At 38.0% G+C, this 18,882-nt stretch overlaps 1 protein-coding gene across 1 annotated transcript in view; it reads right to left on the reverse strand.

Moving 5' to 3' along the window:
• Positions 1–18,882, reverse strand: part of scfd1 (sec1 family domain containing 1) — a 19,888-nt gene continuing 1,006 nt past the window's right edge. Inside the window, exons 2-25 of the mRNA XM_079833721.1 lie at positions 18,682–18,752; positions 18,468–18,556; positions 18,286–18,376; positions 18,057–18,179; positions 17,812–17,899; positions 17,626–17,715; positions 16,314–16,369; positions 15,743–15,828; positions 15,401–15,500; positions 13,718–13,857; positions 12,864–12,954; positions 12,704–12,777; positions 11,083–11,164; positions 10,865–10,961; positions 8,627–8,697; positions 6,384–6,463; positions 6,197–6,259; positions 6,036–6,111; positions 3,558–3,611; positions 1,681–1,733; positions 1,322–1,355; positions 929–994; positions 788–856; positions 1–212 (exon numbers count right to left, since the gene is read on the reverse strand). Of these exons, the coding sequence (XP_079689847.1) occupies positions 189–212; positions 788–856; positions 929–994; positions 1,322–1,355; positions 1,681–1,733; positions 3,558–3,611; positions 6,036–6,111; positions 6,197–6,259; positions 6,384–6,463; positions 8,627–8,697; positions 10,865–10,961; positions 11,083–11,164; positions 12,704–12,777; positions 12,864–12,954; positions 13,718–13,857; positions 15,401–15,500; positions 15,743–15,828; positions 16,314–16,369; positions 17,626–17,715; positions 17,812–17,899; positions 18,057–18,179; positions 18,286–18,376; positions 18,468–18,556; positions 18,682–18,752 (1,868 nt within the window). The 3' untranslated portion in view covers positions 1–188. The remainder of the gene's footprint in view (positions 213–787; positions 857–928; positions 995–1,321; positions 1,356–1,680; positions 1,734–3,557; positions 3,612–6,035; positions 6,112–6,196; positions 6,260–6,383; positions 6,464–8,626; positions 8,698–10,864; positions 10,962–11,082; positions 11,165–12,703; positions 12,778–12,863; positions 12,955–13,717; positions 13,858–15,400; positions 15,501–15,742; positions 15,829–16,313; positions 16,370–17,625; positions 17,716–17,811; positions 17,900–18,056; positions 18,180–18,285; positions 18,377–18,467; positions 18,557–18,681; positions 18,753–18,882) is intronic.

Here is an 18,882-nt window from a genome sequence, read left to right on the forward strand (position 1 = left end):
TTGGTGCACAAGACTGTTAAACTTTATTGTCGGTAAACTTTAGTATTGAATTAAATAGTATTGGAAAACAGTATAAAGTACATGGAATTTGAGCGATTCTGAAGTTAGAGAGGTTTTAATGAAGTACAACTGAAGAGATCTCGATTCCAGTTTTGAGAAGGGTGGATAACTGGACTTCAACGCTCCTCCTATTTCTGACCAAGCTGGGAGAGCTGTGGAGAAATGAATGGGGTTAGTCTTAAAAGCTCTGATACTGCAAAATCACATTAACACTTAAACAAAAGTAGGATTACTACTGAATAATTGTTCAGCATACAGTCAGTGTCATTTAAGTTCACGACTACAGGAAGAATTGGGAGAAGCGAGACACAAAACCCTCCCCTTATTTTTGCTCAGAGCAAAGCGGTAAAAGTATATTAACAAGAAATTGATGTGGAAAAAAAACTGGGCAAAATGTTTCAAAAATATTTACAGAGGGAAAGGCACGTTATGACTTGATGTCAACTTTGTTAAGACAAAGTACAACGTAGATTTGCTTCAAGCAGCAAAAAGCATTCCAAGACACTCAAAGCAGTGTTGTTCTCTCCAACTCTGGGATAATCGGATGGATTTTAGAGCAATGCAGTTCGCGGAGCAGTTGATTTTTCATGGAATTTTGTCCTTGCATGTGAAAATGTGAACTTTCAACTGAAGTGTGATGCAAATCGGGTGAATGTTGCATGTAAATGTCCTGTTTTTTATAACATGCACTTCCTATAAGTATATGCTGTCGGGTAAGTGATCGTACCTGTTTAATGAACTGGGCAGCATTGAAAAGCTCACTACAGCCATAAAGAACCCGCTTCCCTTGCTTGGCCTGAAGAGAAGAACATCATTACGCTCATCTTCTTGCAGCACATTTTACATGTCAAAAAGGGCCCAGCCATACCTTTGTGTAGTCAACAAGATTCTGATACTCTATGTAATTGCCTCCACCAACGACAAAGACGATGGCCTGTGAAATGAAAATCTGTCATCAGTTGTTCAAGCCTAATCATGTGTGAATTTCAACGCGCACTGTACAAACGCTCTGTATTAAATTAAACACTGTAATATTTCAAGCAGCCCTCCTACAGACGTGAGCTCAGACACTCGGGGCTTCCAACTCACTTTGTCATCAGCAGGGCCTAATCTCCACTAGGAACAGAAGGCTATCTGTGACTAACATTAACCCTGCCAGGTTACAGCACATGGGTGCCAAACCATGAAGATCGCGTATCAACATCTTCACGGTGCAAAATCACGACCGTCAGATTATATCACCGTTGCTTTTTATACTGACCTCTTGAAAAGGGTTCTTGTTCCTTGGAATGGAGCTGAGGGAGTTAAAACAGTTAGGATTAATTCATCATCACAGGCAGAGAGTGAAAATAGCCAATAGTTGTGGAAAAAAATACAGATCTCCTTATATTCTAAATATTTTCAGTGGAAAGTTCCAGCTCTGGCAAGGATGTGCAGATCCGTTATTTACCTAACTTCAATACTGCCTTATGTATATGTAATAAAGACACAAGCGATTTAGAATTCCTCCATGGATCAAATGCCTTTAACATAATATTTGAATACAGTGGGACCAAGTCAAACACAGAGATGTATCATTAGAAAATATAAGGAGCCCAGACTTCGTCTTCAGTGTCCTACCTCTCGCTTCCGCGAAGCATCTTGGGATCAAAGTATCTGTAGTCATCCGTCTCCTACAAAAATCACAACACATAACATTAGGGATTACAGAGCGCGTAAGTAAATTAGGGATGAAATAACACTCAGCGCACCCTCCCCACATCACCATCTCCTAAAACCACCTCATCCATCTACATTAAATGCTTATCAAGATCTAATGCTTCCCAGCAACCATTCGTCTGAGAACCAGAAGCCTCAAACAGTAAAATGTCCTCCAGTTTGACTTAAAAAGCAAGATTATCATCTCTCTGCTTTGAAGAGTCCCGACACAAATTGAGGAGAACTGTCTCTGAGGCAGAGGCCAATGGCCTCCTACTTCCTCATCCTCTGTATCGGATGGGCCAAGCCTGTCTCTTCCCCCACGGGACCTCAGTCAGCCTGGCCTGGCAGGCCTGGCGCTCCGGCGCATACTTTATTCTGGGAAGAAATGCTTTGCCGTCAGCTAACTGAAAGAAGAGCCCCACTCCACTTCCAAATGGTAAAAAGCTCTAGATTTTTCTGCTATCGGTTTACCCTCACCGGGTAGCACAGCTCAGTATTAATAGCGAGAGCCGAACACGCTATTGCAATCTGGTCGCACAAGCCCATCTGCAAGGACTATCTGACGAGCGGCGGAGGCAGGAGATTCTGAAGCGCTCAGCTGCCCAGCTTTCCCAACAACAGCCGTATTGTGCAGGGCACTGAAATTCCAGTAGCTGAGAAAATGATAATACGGTTATGTTCAATTCAGGTTTATGGGCATTGAAGGGGAAGCATTTTCAGTCGGTAACGGGATATGGCAATCTGTCCACCCCAGCTTTTAAGACCGAGATGATCAGAGGGACCCTGAGGGTGTTTCAGAAGGAAATAAGGTCTTTATGTCAAGGTACGAGAAGGGGAAGCTAAAAGGCCACTGTTACACAAGAGAATGATTGCAAGAGCTTATATGTCATCTAGCTGTCTCCATTACAGCGTTTTATATTTAAAACACATCGGGATAGTTCTTGGAAATGTACTTAGGGAGAATTCAAGATGTCTAAATAAAGAGGAGTCCTATTATGAGGACGCTGTCAAAGATATGCCACATCATATCCTTTGTGGTAATTCCACATTTATACATAAAAAAAATCAGCATTAATCATTCCCCCCACACTCTCCCAGCAGCTAGTTGATTTCAAAGCATCAGGAGAAGTTTTCAAAGTAGGTTTTTCCTTCAAGGTGATCCAACAATAATCCTAATAATAAAACCGCGAGTGTGTTCCAATACCTGATGCTTTATATACAGACGTTTTGCAGACAATGAGATCCTTAAGTGTAGCAAGAACACAATCCAATTATCGCTGAAATAGCTTCGGCTTCTGTACAGACGCCCCCTAGTGCTGCGCACCTGAGGGGTTTGCACCTCCGTTTCGCCTCACAAAGGTGAAAAGCCCAAATGGACTGCTTCCAAGAAACTAGAAACCCTCTCTCTCTCTCTCCGCAGGTGTTCCCCTGGCTGAGACAGTCGCATTAAACGTGCAGCTCAAATTGCCTGGATTGAAGTCTCAGCACACTCAAAGAGCCTCTTCAGTGCCCCGTTCAGAGCAAATTCAGTGTCCCATAGCGCTGCAGTGTCATATGCATTAATCCCCAGTGGGAGGTAAAGCAGTCAGCCTTGGTGATATTCAATAACAAGTGTACACTGGACACAATGGTCTTTAAAGATTTTTGGATTTAGACTTTTAGCTAACAATCGGAAAGATGATTAAGTTAGTTTGAGTTTCATACTAATATAGCAGCAAAATATGTGGAATATTTGTGCTTATGAGGGAGAAGTTAAAACGATGTAGGGAAAGGGAAACACAGACAAGAGCGCTCACCGGGTTTGACTTCATTTCCATCAAATTGTCCAAGATGCGAGTAACCGGCAAGTTCTATATGAGAGGAAAAAAAAATAAGAATCAAAATTAACCCCAAAAAAAACAACATTTAGCAGTTGCTTTTATCCAAAGAAAGATAAAAAAAAAAAGCATACAATAATTGAAGACAACAAATTAAGTTATCATTCAAGAGCCACAAAAAAACCCGCAATATCGGTAGTTCTAGGAGCTCAAGCCCCTGCACCTTTACAAAATGAATCAAAAGTGCCTCTCTCAACAATAATATTGAGGTCAATAAAACAAAATGCACTTTAATTATCATCAATATGGCAATGTGTACAACACAGTAATGAATCACTCACATGCCTTAAAATTCCTGTTTATTTTTACGTATCTGCTGTGAGAAAGTCTGAGATGTTGTTGCCATAATGTGTTGCTACGGGTTTGCACCTTGCTTCGGGCATTCTAACATTTCATTCATTCTATATCCTATGCATTCATATTTATTTTTGTTGTAATAATTTTACTTGCTGTAAAAATAAAATACAAGGAGTATATGTAAGTAATTGCACATTTCACAACTGTGACTATACTGCATATTAAATATTAAATAATTTAAAATATATTACATAAATTCATCAATGCCGGTTTGAGCCGTTAAAAAACAGTTACGACACTCCCATAGACTTCCATAGGAACTGAGGAATGTGGAAGTAAAGCGTGTCATGGAGCGACCAATAATTCCAAACAACCAATGGTTCCAGCGTTGAACCCCATTCATTTCAGTGTATCTCAAGCACACTCGCTGGCAAATTGATGAAATTACTGCATATTTTGAGTTTTCTTGGCATTAGTTGACCTCTCAGGAATATTAATAGAAGTGGTATTTTATGAAGCGCGTTGTAGTTAATGTTTATTTGTTATAATAGATCGTTAGACTCTAACTGCAGTTAGATAACGTGAGCAGCACTGCAGCAGCTACTATATCCAGATGCTATCGGTCATATTTCAACAGTTTTTAGTCTCTCTGAGATCTTTCTGTCGAAAGCGTTTCTATGAAGTCAGCCCATTCAAGGAATAACATATAACGCCTATGAATAATGAATATGAATAACGCCTGGATAAAAAGAGTTGAATTAAATTGGTTGCCCTGTTTTTTTAAACACTCTTTAAAACTTCTTTCTTGGGTTCAATTCTGTATATGCTAGAATTCTTAATTTATATTCACCTTTTGTGTATGCTTATGTGAGACATAAAATAACATTCGGACGTTAACAACATTTCAATTATAAAATAAATTACCACTATAACCATTAGATGGCGTAAGAGGAACACTTATTGGCTCATTAGCCATTTTTTTTATTAATTTTTATAGATCATCAAATCACCATTATAACATTAAAATATCTATTTTTGTTACTGTATTTGTACTGAAGTGTTAAATATATAGGCTAATTGTAGGGAAAATCAGCCTCATGAAAAACAAAAACTTCACAATAAATCTATGTAAATCGTCTCTGTTATTTAAAATGTGTTTGTTATGATGAGAGGATTTGTAGATAATGGAAAGATTCGTGTAAAACGTAAACTTGCACTGAAATTCATTCAGCATTTAGAGACTGTTTAAAACTTGTGTTAATCGATATGGATTCTCATTCCTGGTAAATTCAACATATGACTGGTCATTATTTTCAACAGAAATGCCCGTGATAGACTACAACACTCAACGCTGTAAAAATCATGCAATAAAATAATCAGATCACTTTATCTCTCCCCAGAATAAAATGCTACTGTAAAGCCTAGTCGAAGTTGATGCACATATTGTGTTAATATTTACCAGAAATTGCTGCAAATATAGTGAAACTGCTGTCTGTCCTGCTTAATCCTATTCAAACAGATTGACAGCGCAGAGTTGTTTGGAACTATTGAGAGCTCCATGAACCACGTGACCACATGGCGGCGAGATCAAAGTGTCGCAACTCTCTTAGTATATGGCTCTGGTCATGTATAATACCCCAACCAATCGTGATGTGGCACAAGCTCAAATTTCATTGGACAATGTGAAGTGGTAATTTCTCAGTCTTGTTCATCAAAAATTGGTTGAAAACTATATTAGCCACTGTCTGTTTTCACTTTTTAACAAAGGTGAATAGAAAAGAATAAAGTCCAAATGAACAGAAGAATTTGCATTTGTGGAGCGATCTGGATCAGTGGTTTGTCTCATTTTACAATTAAATTGCATCACTTAAAAAAAACTCCAAAGCACTCTCCAAAACTATGCAGCACCAGAATAATAGATGCGCCTTTTTTACATTTGTCTCTTAGGAACTCTCTACATGTCCCTGATAATAACACACGTCCTCAATAAGAGGCACAATTTGAGGTGTAAATCATAAAATGTAGCTAATGGTAGTCAATGCAAATATGGATGGCTTCTTAATTCTTTTTTTTCCTTAAGTGTAAGTAATAAATACTCACATGTTGTTTCAGGACCAGATTTTTCACTCCCTCCATCACAAACTGGGAGCCAGTGTTCATAACCCTCGAGAACAGTCTGAAAAAAAGATAGGCCCCTGCATTAAAAACACATCAACAAAAGGATTCACATTTTGAGATTTAAATTTGGTGTAGCCTCATACCCCATTGGTTTCACTCCACTGCTCCCATAATTGGCTGGCGTTGCAGCCATCTTGGTGAAAGCTCTGGAAAATAGGTCATATTAGTTTGCAACACTACTATTCTCATCTTTCTGCTGAATTTAATGTAGTAACTAGGCAAATGTGACAGTGTGTTATTGTGTGTTTGTTGACAATGGCCAGAACTTACTTCCACTGCTTTATGTAGTTAAGTGGGGATAGGTCGCAGCTTGCATCAACCATGGCTTTCTTGTACTGTTCTAGATCAGCCTAAAAAGAACCAAATGTCTTTATTCAACACTCAACTCTCAAAGATGAAAACAAAAATCCACCATTTAAGAGGAGCTGTTTTTATAGAATGAAGGAGGACATATAGCTCTCAAAAGCCATAAGCATTCATCAGGGTGAGGAAAAAAATCTCAGAACTGTAAGAGACATAGTCATCTATACCACATGAGTGAGAGGGCCGTTTTCATGTCACCAACCAAATTACAGCCTCAGAAAACAAATACCAAAATGGCTGTTTTTTAAGTTTAAGCAAAAACTCGGCCAACAATAACCCACGCTGGATCACGAGGACACAGATGAAAGAAAGGATACCAAAAGAAAATAGTTCCATCTCTGAGCACACCATTCTGGAAAGTGAAAGCTTTTACAGCCTGCATTGATAAACATAATAGAGGATGACAGTCAGCAAGGGTCAGTGTACTTTCTCCGGGGTTGAAATGTGGTCACTTGGACATTGTCCATCCCAGCTTGGTCCCACGGTTCCGTCCTCTCGTGTCGGAAGTGTACACAAGAACTCAAAACTTTCATTTGCATGGCCGTTTAAGTAACGTCCCACAGAAAAGACCTTGCGATTAGCAGAACAATTCTGCTTTATCAAGGTACAAGAGTCATAAAACTTGGCCGTGGCATCAAAGGGTGTCATTGTTCTTCAAATCTGCACCGCATGCGTCCCGAAGAACAACAAGGCTTTTGAAGACAGATTCTGAAAGAACCGTTTAAGAACCTGGGCTGAGCTTCATAGGGAATGGACAAAATGTTATTGGCTCCATGTGTCCCCAAACAATGAAATCCATGCATTTGCCACTGATTATAATAAACTGTGGTGTTACCGAAAGTGCACATCAGGGTAGCCCACCACAGTCATCCTCGAATCTACGTTTTTAGAATTATTTATCTAGCACTAACTCTGCGGACCCTTGTAGAGGAAGGACATCATCAAATATATACTTAAAATTTTAAATGTCTGTGGAGGAGCTCTGACCTTGTATGTGGTACCATTTGAAAGCTCAGAGTCTCTAATTTATGGAGACATGCATCACTTCGGCATTTGTTTTACACAAAGTAACTTATTTACACTAGATTACTCTGGGACCATTTCCGCCTGGCTTTGGCCTACCCAAATTGAAAAGTTTCCTATACCCACATACAGTGGTCTAAATACAGAACCCTTTGAAGTTACATAAACCACTGCTAAAAGTGATAAACATTTAAGTATATGTTGTCTGAACTGTAATAACCCTCCCAAAAAAGAGGCGCTTTTTTATTTTTTTGGTTATAAATTCATTTTCGAAAGTGTGTAACTCAAGCCCTGTGTGCTCTAGCACCCTGCAGACAGTTTTGGTTGTTTCCAGCATATGTCAGCAAACACTGGAAAAAATAATTTAATGACACTGGGATACAAAATTCTTGTCAAGTAAATCTAGTAGAAACAGCCCAAACTGTCTGCAGGGTGCTAGAGCACACAGGGCTTGAGTTACACACTTTCAAAACTGAATTTATTCCTTTAAAATTACACCAAAATTGTGTATTTAGACCACAGTGTGTGGGTATGGGAAGCTTTTCAAGTTGGGTAGGCCAAATCCAGGCGGAAATCCCAAAAACAGTCCCAGAGCATAAGTAGTTTAAAGGCGTATCCTGGGTTTAGCTCAGTTGACTACTGTTTATAGCATAATGTTGATTACCACACACATTAATTTCCCCTTGACTGATGCACTGTGGAAATGAAAGGTGCCAACCATAAATAGTAAAATACCTATTGTTTTATTAGTACAACCAGATGTAAATACAGGTACATACATTATTTTATTGTGAACAAATTGCTTATAAACATTCTCTGTGTAAAGTTACTATACATCCAATTTTACACTTTTGTTGTCACGATAACATAACGCTTAAAATGACAAAGACAACTTCACTGCTCAAATAATGCACAATTTTTAACAGACAAAATGATGTCAGTGCTTTCAAAAAAAAAGTAAGCCTCACAAATCACTTTTGTTGTGTGCTGCAAAAGCTGGCACTAAACTTAATTTGTACAGACCCCAGATTATTCCTTTAAGGTTGCTGTGATCTGTTCAATTTCTTTCGGGATATAGTTTATTATGATAACTACTTGATCATGACCGTGGTGGTTCGGGGCCTTACCTCAGATGGGGGCTGCTGGGAAGTGATGTAGTAGATCAGAAACAGCCTCATCTTATCCTCTGCTGTTCCAGCTACCAATAAGAACAACATTTATAGTTTGTTAGCGTTTTTTGTGCCCTCCAATGGTGAAACTTAATTGCTAAATCAAACATTGCGCTCATCGGAACAATAAAGAATTGTGTATCACTTGAAAAATAACTGATCACTATCATTACAGTTAGTGGCCATTCCTGTGTACTCATAATAAAACCCATGAACCAACAGTGGACCCTGTGGAGATCAAGAAACAGTGTCCTCTTGAAACCTCACAATGCTGGCAGGAGAGAAAACAAATCCCATCCTGTGGTAGCATCACAGAGAGCCTTTAAAGCGGGCCGCTTCCCCCTGGGGATGTGATGCATTTCAGTCCGCTAAGCTGGAGAAACGACTGGATGAGGATGAGGGGTGGGATAGCCTCTCATTAGGGGAAGGGGTATGAGTTACTCATTCAATTAGTTTGTTTGATCTCTCAGGATGGGGCTGTTCTTGGTAAAACAACATTTTATGACAGAAAGGCAGCACGCCATGCTTTGAGGGATATAGTGGTGTTTGGATTACGGTCAAGCACAAAGAGCAGCTGACAAGTCAAGGCTTATTAAAGCAATAAGCCACTTGAGGCCAAGCGTTACAGAGATTTTACCACAATTACAGGGTGTTGTCAGGCAGAATGTGTAGTTTGTCATGGTTGCCAAGCCACATATTAATCAAAGATCTTATTCTTGTCATCATCAATATTATTACTATTACCTAGCATTATTATTATTGGTTTGTAGTAACTTGTGCAGTTGATGTGCAGTCACAGATATGCATATTTTACAGAGGATTCGGGCAGGGCTCATCCAATCAGATGTTAGAGTAGGTTATTTATTTGCATGACAGTTAACATGGGATTGTTTTTACCTGTGGCCATTTCTACAGGGAGTTAATAGATACTGTAATCTAGGGCTGCATGATATGGGGATATCATGATATATGCATGATATTTTTTTAATTTTTGATCAAATTTATGGTCACTTTATATTAGGTGTCAATGTACTTATTGTGTCCATGTTGTTTTGCAAAACACTCGTGCTACTATTGAGGTGGGATAAGGGCAAGATTTGGGACAGGTTTGGTGGTATGAGTAGTTTTAAGGGTGGGTATAGGGGTAAGGGAAGGGTCAATAGTGTAATTATAGAAGTCATTACAGAAATTAATTACTGATGTAATTATATGGAGTACAATATAAAAACATGCATGTACACAATAAGTGTATTGTATCAAATGATTCAATTAAATGTTACTAAATAGTACAGGGGTTCCCACACCTTGGTTAACTTCAAACTCAAGGACCTTTCAAGGACTTTCCAGGTCCAATACCCTCAAATTAATGGATTTAATGTGGGGACACATTTCAGGTGAGAGCAAGGTTACATCATGTTACCTTGTAAGATACATTGCTACCATATTTATTTTTAGCCAAATGACAGAGATCTGATATTCTGTTTGTCGTATTTCTGTTTTGCATTAAACTGAAGAATATTCAGTACATCCTATACTGTATTCTAAAATGATCTGATATTAACTTTTGCATGGATTTTATTGAAAAGAGCTTAGGCCCATGTAACCAGAAGTTTTAAGATATATGAATATGCTTTTAAGTTTTTCTTGCTACATGGGTTTACATTATCTTAACAAGCAAAGCATTAAATAAAATATTTGGGCAGATTATCACAAATGTTTTATGTTTACTGAACACAATATACAGTCATTGACTGAACATATTTGGGTTCGGTGTAAGCACTGAAAACATTGAGGTACGTTCGTAGTGGATTGGTGCACGTGTGAACGTCATGGCAACATACAACACAAAGTACCTCGACGCTTAACGTAACGTGTAACTAACGTAAATCAAGCAAGCTAATACGCATAGGCCACGAAGTGTTGGCGAAATAACACATTAATTTTGATTAATTGTGCAACCCTATTGTAATCGTTTCCAGCACAAGAATACGCAGAGCCGAAAAGGTCTCAAATATTACTGACATAGACAATTTGGACAAGATTAAAATCACAGATAAGCTCTGTAATTCTTTCATCACCCCAACTCCCTGTATACAATAAATCCTGTCCAAATAGGGCTTACGGTTCATTATCACAGATCCGAGATGGAACTAATGAGACTATTAGCCTTGAAGGTTTAACTCGAGAAAGACTCACCATCAGGGTCACTGATAATGTCCAGCAGGGATTTATCGAGCGTGGACTTGCTCATGAGCTTCTCCTCGTACTCGAAGTACACATCAAGCTTACGGCTCTAAAGACAGACAGGCAAATTTAGAATAAAAACCATGCAACTCTACCTCACAGAAAAAATATAATGTGCTGAGAAAATGTAACCTAAGAGATGAAAAACATTTTTCTCATCGAGTACTGACCTTGATGTGGTCCAAAACCGCTGTGGCAACGTTGGTGTGGAGGTCAATCAGTCTCTTCTTTTCCAGGAGCTCAGGAAGAGAACTGTTTAGAGAGAGAAGTTCACGCTGTTATCCTACTCTATACGCGTAGGGTCAGGCAGGGGTACAGCGGTAGGCCCTTTGTGAATGCAATGACTAATACATAAGAATAACAGCTCTCGTGCAATATGAGACAAATACTGGATGTAATTAGATTATGTAAGAATATATTTCATATACATAATTGAATAAAAACTGAAATATATTTAAATAAGTAAAGTAAAAACATGAGTCCAAATCTGCTAAGGGGTAATAATGGAGAAACAGTTTAAAAAAGTGATTTTCTTTCACTATTATTTATAACAGGATCTGCATTGCCACGGGTTTAAAATATTATTGTTATAAAAGACAAAACGAATGTATGACAGCTGAATGTAACAAGCCAAACATGTCAATCACTGAGAAACGTTGTTTATTTAAGCCACGAAATAAACTTCATGCCGTACAATAAGTATAATGAACTACGCAAAAAGCATTTTGAACATCTACGGCACGTCTTATGGTTACCCAAAAATCAAACATAGTTCACCCCGAAGCATGTTATTACATCTGTCAAAAACTAATGCTGGCTGTCAGTTGGAATATTAGAATTAAAAACATTGACATAACACATTCACTGGCATTAATCACTTCACTGAATACTTGCCGGCTGAGAAATAAACTAATATTACCTTACGATCCATCTGTTTTCAGATCCACATCATATGAATATCATGACATCGATGTCTGTCAAAAAAATAACGTGCACAATATACGGTAGTATTTATGAGAAGTAGAGGTCCAGCGAGTACACGCATTTGCTGAAAAACTCACACTACCAGATGTTTTGAATGCATCATTGCTTTCCGAGAAGTGGGAGAAAATGGCGGCCTGAGCGGCTTTAACATGCTGTATATCACGTCGATAACGTGCATAATACATAACTTGGTTATAAATTTGTTCTTCATTCGCTGAAATTGAATCAGAACGATCAGAGAATGAGTGAAATTCTTTACAATGCATGCTAAAGACAATAACGGCAATCCAAATGAAAAACGTAATGAACAGTGTGACATTCTTGATTTTAATATTTTCAATAGTTTCTTGACTAACCTTTTTTTCATAACTTTTACAATAGATGAACTTTAAATAAGTGACTACTACTACTATGCTGATGTAATATATTATAAACTTGACAGGTGATTTTTTTTAATGTAGTTTGATCACCATCTTCTCAGCTGTTTAAAAGATTAAAGCAATTTGAAAAAAAAAAAAATTTAAATAAAAGACGAGTTTACATGATTTTATATGTTTAATTACCCCTTAGAAGATTTTGACTCGTATGTAAAATATATTATAATTTATATAAATACTATTTATATAATATGTGTATAATTTATAATTATATTATTTACATTTTTAATTATAATTATTTTTCTAATTCTGCCATTAAATTCATCAAAAAAATATCCATCCAAATTAATTTGCACATGTTAATAATTAATATGTTCAATACATCATACTGGCCATACACAATTACTTCATAGTATGAAGAACTTCTTACCTGACAGCTGAGGTAAGTTTGGCAGTGTTATCTGACAACATGCTAATGGCTCCATCATCCTCCCCTTCTAAGCCCTTTGGAAAAAAAACACATTAATCCGTGTTAACCAGCATGCAACAATTCCTTCATATATAATTTAGCATCAGCCTTATCAACCTACCATGATGCTCTTGAGGCGTTTAACCTCATCCTCTTGGGCTCGATATGTATCCAGTTCCTCCTGCACGGCTTCTGCAACCTCAGGGAACGGACTGAAATGGTGAACAGAAATCAATTAAATGCTTTTGTGCAGAGGAGGCTAAAAATAAGTGTCATTAAGCTGTTGTAAATAAATCTGTATAAACTGCTGGATACAGTCTTGAAAGTAGGAATGAAATTAAAACGGTTTCCAAAACACTGAACTGATGCAATTTTGCACAAATTAATAACATAACAAACATAGCGAACATTCTTAAATATTAACGAACACGGTGACATCTGACAAACCAGTTGAATTAAGTGAATTAGGGATGCTTTCCTATTAAACATTTACCAGTACAGTTGGTTTATTAAATGTCCTTAAAAGGGATAGTTTACCCAAGAAAATTCTGTCATAATTTACCCTCATGTCATTCTTTCACCTGTATGAATTTCTTTCTCTGTGAAAAAATATATTTTGAAGAATGTTGGTAAACAAAACTGTAGAGAATAAATAAAGTCATACAAGTTTGGAATGACATGAGCGTAAATTGTGACATAATTTTCATATTTGAGAGAACTATCACTTTAATAAAAAATAGGATAAAATAAGGTCTTTGGAAACTTGTTAGCAAAATGAAGAAAAGAAACAAAGTCAAATGCACTTCCATCAGACATATTACTACACAGTCATCAGTTCAATAGATTTCAAATCAGAATTCATTATTTATACTAGCTACTAAATACCTGAAGAAAGAAAAAACTATTAAAAACATTTGTTAATTAACAAAAATAACATGATTGGATACATGATTTGTATTGACAGTAGATATTTACCTTCCTTTGTGTTTTTGCCAAAATTTGTCAGCAGCAGTGAGATCATAGCTCTTCTTGTTTTTCTTTTTGGGTCGTGCTCCTGCTGGGCTGGCCTCTGACCCTTGAGACTCCTCCACACTGACCCGGTTCAGGTGGAAGTCCTGATATAGGGCATATGTTGGTTAGGCAAGGCAACAGAACTGAGTCAAAACACAATACAGGACATAAAATAACATACATTATATTGCCAAAAGTATTGGGACACCCCTCCAAATCATTGAATTCAGGTGTTCCAATCACTTCCATGACCACAGGTGTATAAAATCAAGCACCTAGGCATGCAGACGCTTCTACAAACATTTGTGAAAGAATGGGTCGCTCTCAGGAGCTCAGTGAATTCAAGCGTGGTACCATAATAGGTTGCCACCTGTGCAATAAAAAAAGTCCATAAGTGAAATTCTCACTACTAAATATTCCACGGTCAACTGTAAGTGGTATTATGACAAAGTAGAAGCAATTGGGAACAACAGCAACTCAGCCACAAAGTGATAGGCCATGTAAAAATCACAGAGTGGGATCAGCCCATGTTGAGGCAGAAGTCACCAACTTTTAAAAGCTACAGACCAAACTTTGTGTCGCCTTCAGATTAGCTCAAGAACAGTGCGAAGAGCTTCATGGAACTTCATGACCAAGCAGCTGCATCCAAGCCTTACATCAAGTGCAATGCAAAGTGTCGGATGCAGTGGTGTAAAGCCACTGGACTTCTGTTGTCTGGAGTGACGAATCCCGCTTCTCTGTCTGGCAATCCAATGGACAAGTCTGGGTTTGGCAGTTGCCAGGAGAACGGTACTTGCCTGACTGCACTGTGCCAAGTGTAAAGTTTGGTGGAGGGGCGATTATGGTGTGGGGTTGTTTTTCAGGGGTTGGGCTTGGCCCCTTAGTTCCAGTGAAAGGCACTATTAATTCTTCAGCATACCAAGACATTTTCGACAATTTCATGCTCCCAACTTTGTAGGAACTTTGTAGTTTGGGGATGGTCTCTTCCTGTTCCAACATAACTGCGCACCAGTGCACAAAGCAAGGTCCATAAAGACATGGATGAGCGAGTTTGGTGTGGAGGAACTTGACTGGCCTGCACAGAGTCCTGACCTCAACCCGATAGAACACCTTTGGGATGAATTAGAGCGGAGACTGCGAGCCAGGCCTCCTCGTCCAACACCAGTGCCTGACCTCACAAATACGCTTCTAGAAGAATGGTCAAAATTCCCATAAATACACTCCTAAACCTTGTGGAAAGCCTTCCCAGAAGAGTTGAAGCTGTTATAGCTGCAAAGGGTAGGTCAACTCCATATTAAGAATTAAGAATGGGATGTCATTAAAGTTCATGTGCATGTAAAGGCAGCTTTTACTCTGAATAAAAAATACATAGAGTAAAATCCCCCTGCAGCCATTTTTGAGTTGGTGGAAAAAAAATACCCAAATGATTAACAATCACTGGCACAAAAAGCAACCCAGCACGTACATTCCACATTTCATGAAACCCCTTTGTCATCCATATGATAACTGCAATAACTTCATCTTTCCATATGCTGCAACTTGGAGCTAGTTGAAGTTTCCATTTAGGGAAAAAAATAAAACATTAACACTAGTAGAAAAAAGTATTAATTGTGGATCATGTGAGGTTATGTTTAAGGTTCTGCTCACCAGCACATCATGAATGAGAGCCTGATACGTCCATGTGTGGTGGAGAGGAGTTGCTAGATCCAAGTTACGATCAGCAAGAACAAACAGCGGCCTCTGGAAGCTGTGGGAGAGGTGGAGGGAAAGATGGGAGGGTTTTTTTTTATGGCCTAATACTAAAACATGTCTATAGATTGTCCGTCCGTCCATCCATTTGTGTCTTGGATTAGGCTTTTTATAACAATAATAAATAGAATAAATGCTTTACAGAGATTTATGGCTTAAACTGATATACATATTCTCTTCACATCATTTGATTGGGGGGGGGGGGGGGGGGGGGGGGGTGCGAGTGTGTTTTTGCTCCACCTGAACTGGCCAGTGCCCATGGTGTCTCCGGTGAACAGGCTGTTACGAGCGTCTCGCAGATTCTCTCTCAGTTTCTTGTCAAGTTTCTGTGATGAAAAAGTGTTAAATTAACATGACTAATATTTCCAGTAAAAACGAGTTGTATAATATGTATAAATTAAATTGATCCAATAACCTGAGCGACAGGTGTTAATTTTGTCTCATTTTACATCGAGACATTCTTTCGCTGAAACTAATCATCTAAAAGCTTAGCACTCTAGTGAAAGCGAGCCAAGGCTGGACTGAATCCCACATACGGAACAAAGAAGAATTCTGTACCATCAGTGAAACTGAATTAGGCAACTGTATCAGTTTGCACGCTGCTCACATAAGAGTATAAAATGTACAAATGCACTGCAACAAAGAGATTATGCAGGGGTTGAGGTGGTCATTTAACCACAGCCATTTTATTACACTATTTCTGAATCCGTAAACCACTCTTTACCGAGCAGGAGAAGACAAAGGCGTCTCAGACTGTTCATAAAGAAAGTATCAGAGGAACATTAAAAAAACAGAGCAGTGGGTCTCTTACCACGGCTACCATTTCGGCAGCATTCCCTCTTGGACATCGGATTATTGGGACAGCACCTATGATAACAGGAAAGCTCACTGTACTGCCAATAGGAGGGTGCATTAAATATCTGCTCACAGGCTCCCAAGACACACAAAATCACATTTCAAAAACAACAATACAGGCATCAATGCACTTCATTTGAATTGTGAAGTTTCTGCCATATATACAATTCTAGTAGTTGTGTAGTATGTAAATAGACCTATATGAAATATCCAATGCATAAAAACATTTATATATCCTTTCAGTAAATATACAGAAACAACATTAGGAAGGTTCTGCCACCCAGTGGCTCTTTATGACAGTTGAGAGTTAAACTAATGGCTGTAATGTGAGAATTATTATAAAATAACCTGCTCTTTAATTATGATTAAATATCAGGTCTTTGTAAAATACTTCATGTACCATGAAAGAGCTCTGCCTTATTTGAGTTCAGGTGGATTATAAAGCACTGAACATCCCCATATGAGGAAATTATTGTCTTAGCACATGAGATTTAGGGAGCAAGAAAAATGTCTGTGCTAAAGCATCTTCAAAGGTGAAGCGTCATATTTTTGATGTTAAAATATTTTGTCATATGACAGTTTAATATGCAGACCACTATAAGTAATTTGCTGTCTGATTCCCCTCAAGGGTGTAAAAAAACACTATGGCTCTGTTGAGCAGTAAACACATTAGTTATCTGCTCTGTTCACATTAGTTATCGTGGGAATACATGTTTGGCCAAACAATGGCAGACAGAGGGAGTGATTGGGAATCATTGATTATTATTTTATGCCATTTTATTTGGTGCTGATAGTGGCACATAAATATTTAAAAACACATGCTTCTAACTCACACTGCAATATTTGTACTACCGTTCAAAAGTTTAGGATCAGTACGATTTTTTAAATTAAGATATGAATACTTTTATTCAACAAGGATGCATTAAATTGATCAATAGTGACAGTTAAGACATATACAATGATACAAAATAAATCAATAAGAAATGTTTCTTGAGCAGCAAATCAGTATAATAGGGAGAGTTCTGAAGGATCATGTGACACTGAAGACTGGAGTAAACTACTAAAAATTAAGCTTTGCCACCATAGTATAACATTTAACAATATTACTATTTTTCTGTATTTTTGATCAAATAAATGCAGCCTTTGTGAGGAGAAGAGACTTCTTTCAAAAATCTTTTAAATACTTGCTTTTAAAAACATTACTGACCCCAAACTTTTGAATGGCACTATATGTGCTTGAAAGGATCAAAATATTTGTCATTATTTACCAAGAGTGACAAAGAAGCAGAAGAGACTATCCACTATTGTGTCCATTATGCCTTCCATGTCTGTGTCCATGATATCTGGCTTATTGATTGCTGAGGAGACAGAACAGTAGCACTATTAATAACTTCATTCAGATTACAAAAAAAAATGAATAAAAGTCAATATTTCAAATGAGTCTAGCAGCTTACCATGATAGGAGATGTGTTCTTTGTTTTGATTGCAGAGAACGAACATATCATCTTCAAGTGTGATGAAGTTCAAATACTGATCAAATACCTGAGGAGGGACAGAACAGTCTAATATTTGAACTTCATAATAAAAACGAGGAGAAAGTTAATTCATAGAGCTCTAGCAGGGATTAAAAGCTCTAGCAAACTGAATCGAATTTACAACTACCATTTCCATTCGCAATGAATAAATGTGTTTAACTTACTTTGGTCACCTGGTTTACTGCATTAGCTGCAAGAGCAGCACTTGCTATGTCCTCCAACTTGCTTCTGGAGATTGCGGAGATGAAGTTCAAATAGTAGGACTCATATAGTTGGTTTCGGAGGTCCTGAGATAGTAAAAATAACCATTAGTTTTGCAATATTGGAATCTTCACAAATTGTCCTGGAATGGGACTGACAAAAACACTAATTCAGTTTAGGGAACATATTTACTTGACATATCCTGTCAACGTTCTCCTCTGTGGGCATTACAAAGTAAACGGCAGGAACATCTGGAATGGGGTCGCGATCTGAGTGCAACAAGCTAGAGGAAACAAACAAAAAAAGTAAACGGTCATTCAAATCAATCCAATTAAATCACTGATTTCAAAAGAAAAAGTCTTAGCGGTCCTCACAGGTGCAGAGTGATGCCCATGTCTCTTAACTCTTTCACAGACAGAAGAGGAGATATGATGTCTTGGCCAAAGCGATCGTAAATAAGAACCTAACAAGTATTGCAAAGGGTGAGTGTGCATGCAAATGATAACTATAAAAGCATCACTGAGCCATGTTTAAAGAGCACTGCATAGTGGATGAGGAAACCCAAAGGTGTTTGCTGTGTACGCTTACCTTCCATACCGGCTCAGCTGTTGTGTTTTTCAGAGGTGGGGCATTGAAGTTAAGCATTCGCTTCAGAGCAGCTGAGGACAGAAACATGAAATATGAATATTTTTAAATCCCTATTTAAAATATCACAAACTTGCACAAACAGACTTACTGTATGTGCAAGTTCCTTGTTTGTGATTTAAAGGACTCATAAAATATAAATTG

Source organism: Gobio gobio (assembly GCF_949357685.1).
Source record: "Gobio gobio genome assembly, chromosome: 13".
NCBI classification, from domain to species: Eukaryota; Metazoa; Chordata; class Actinopteri; order Cypriniformes; family Gobionidae; genus Gobio; species Gobio gobio.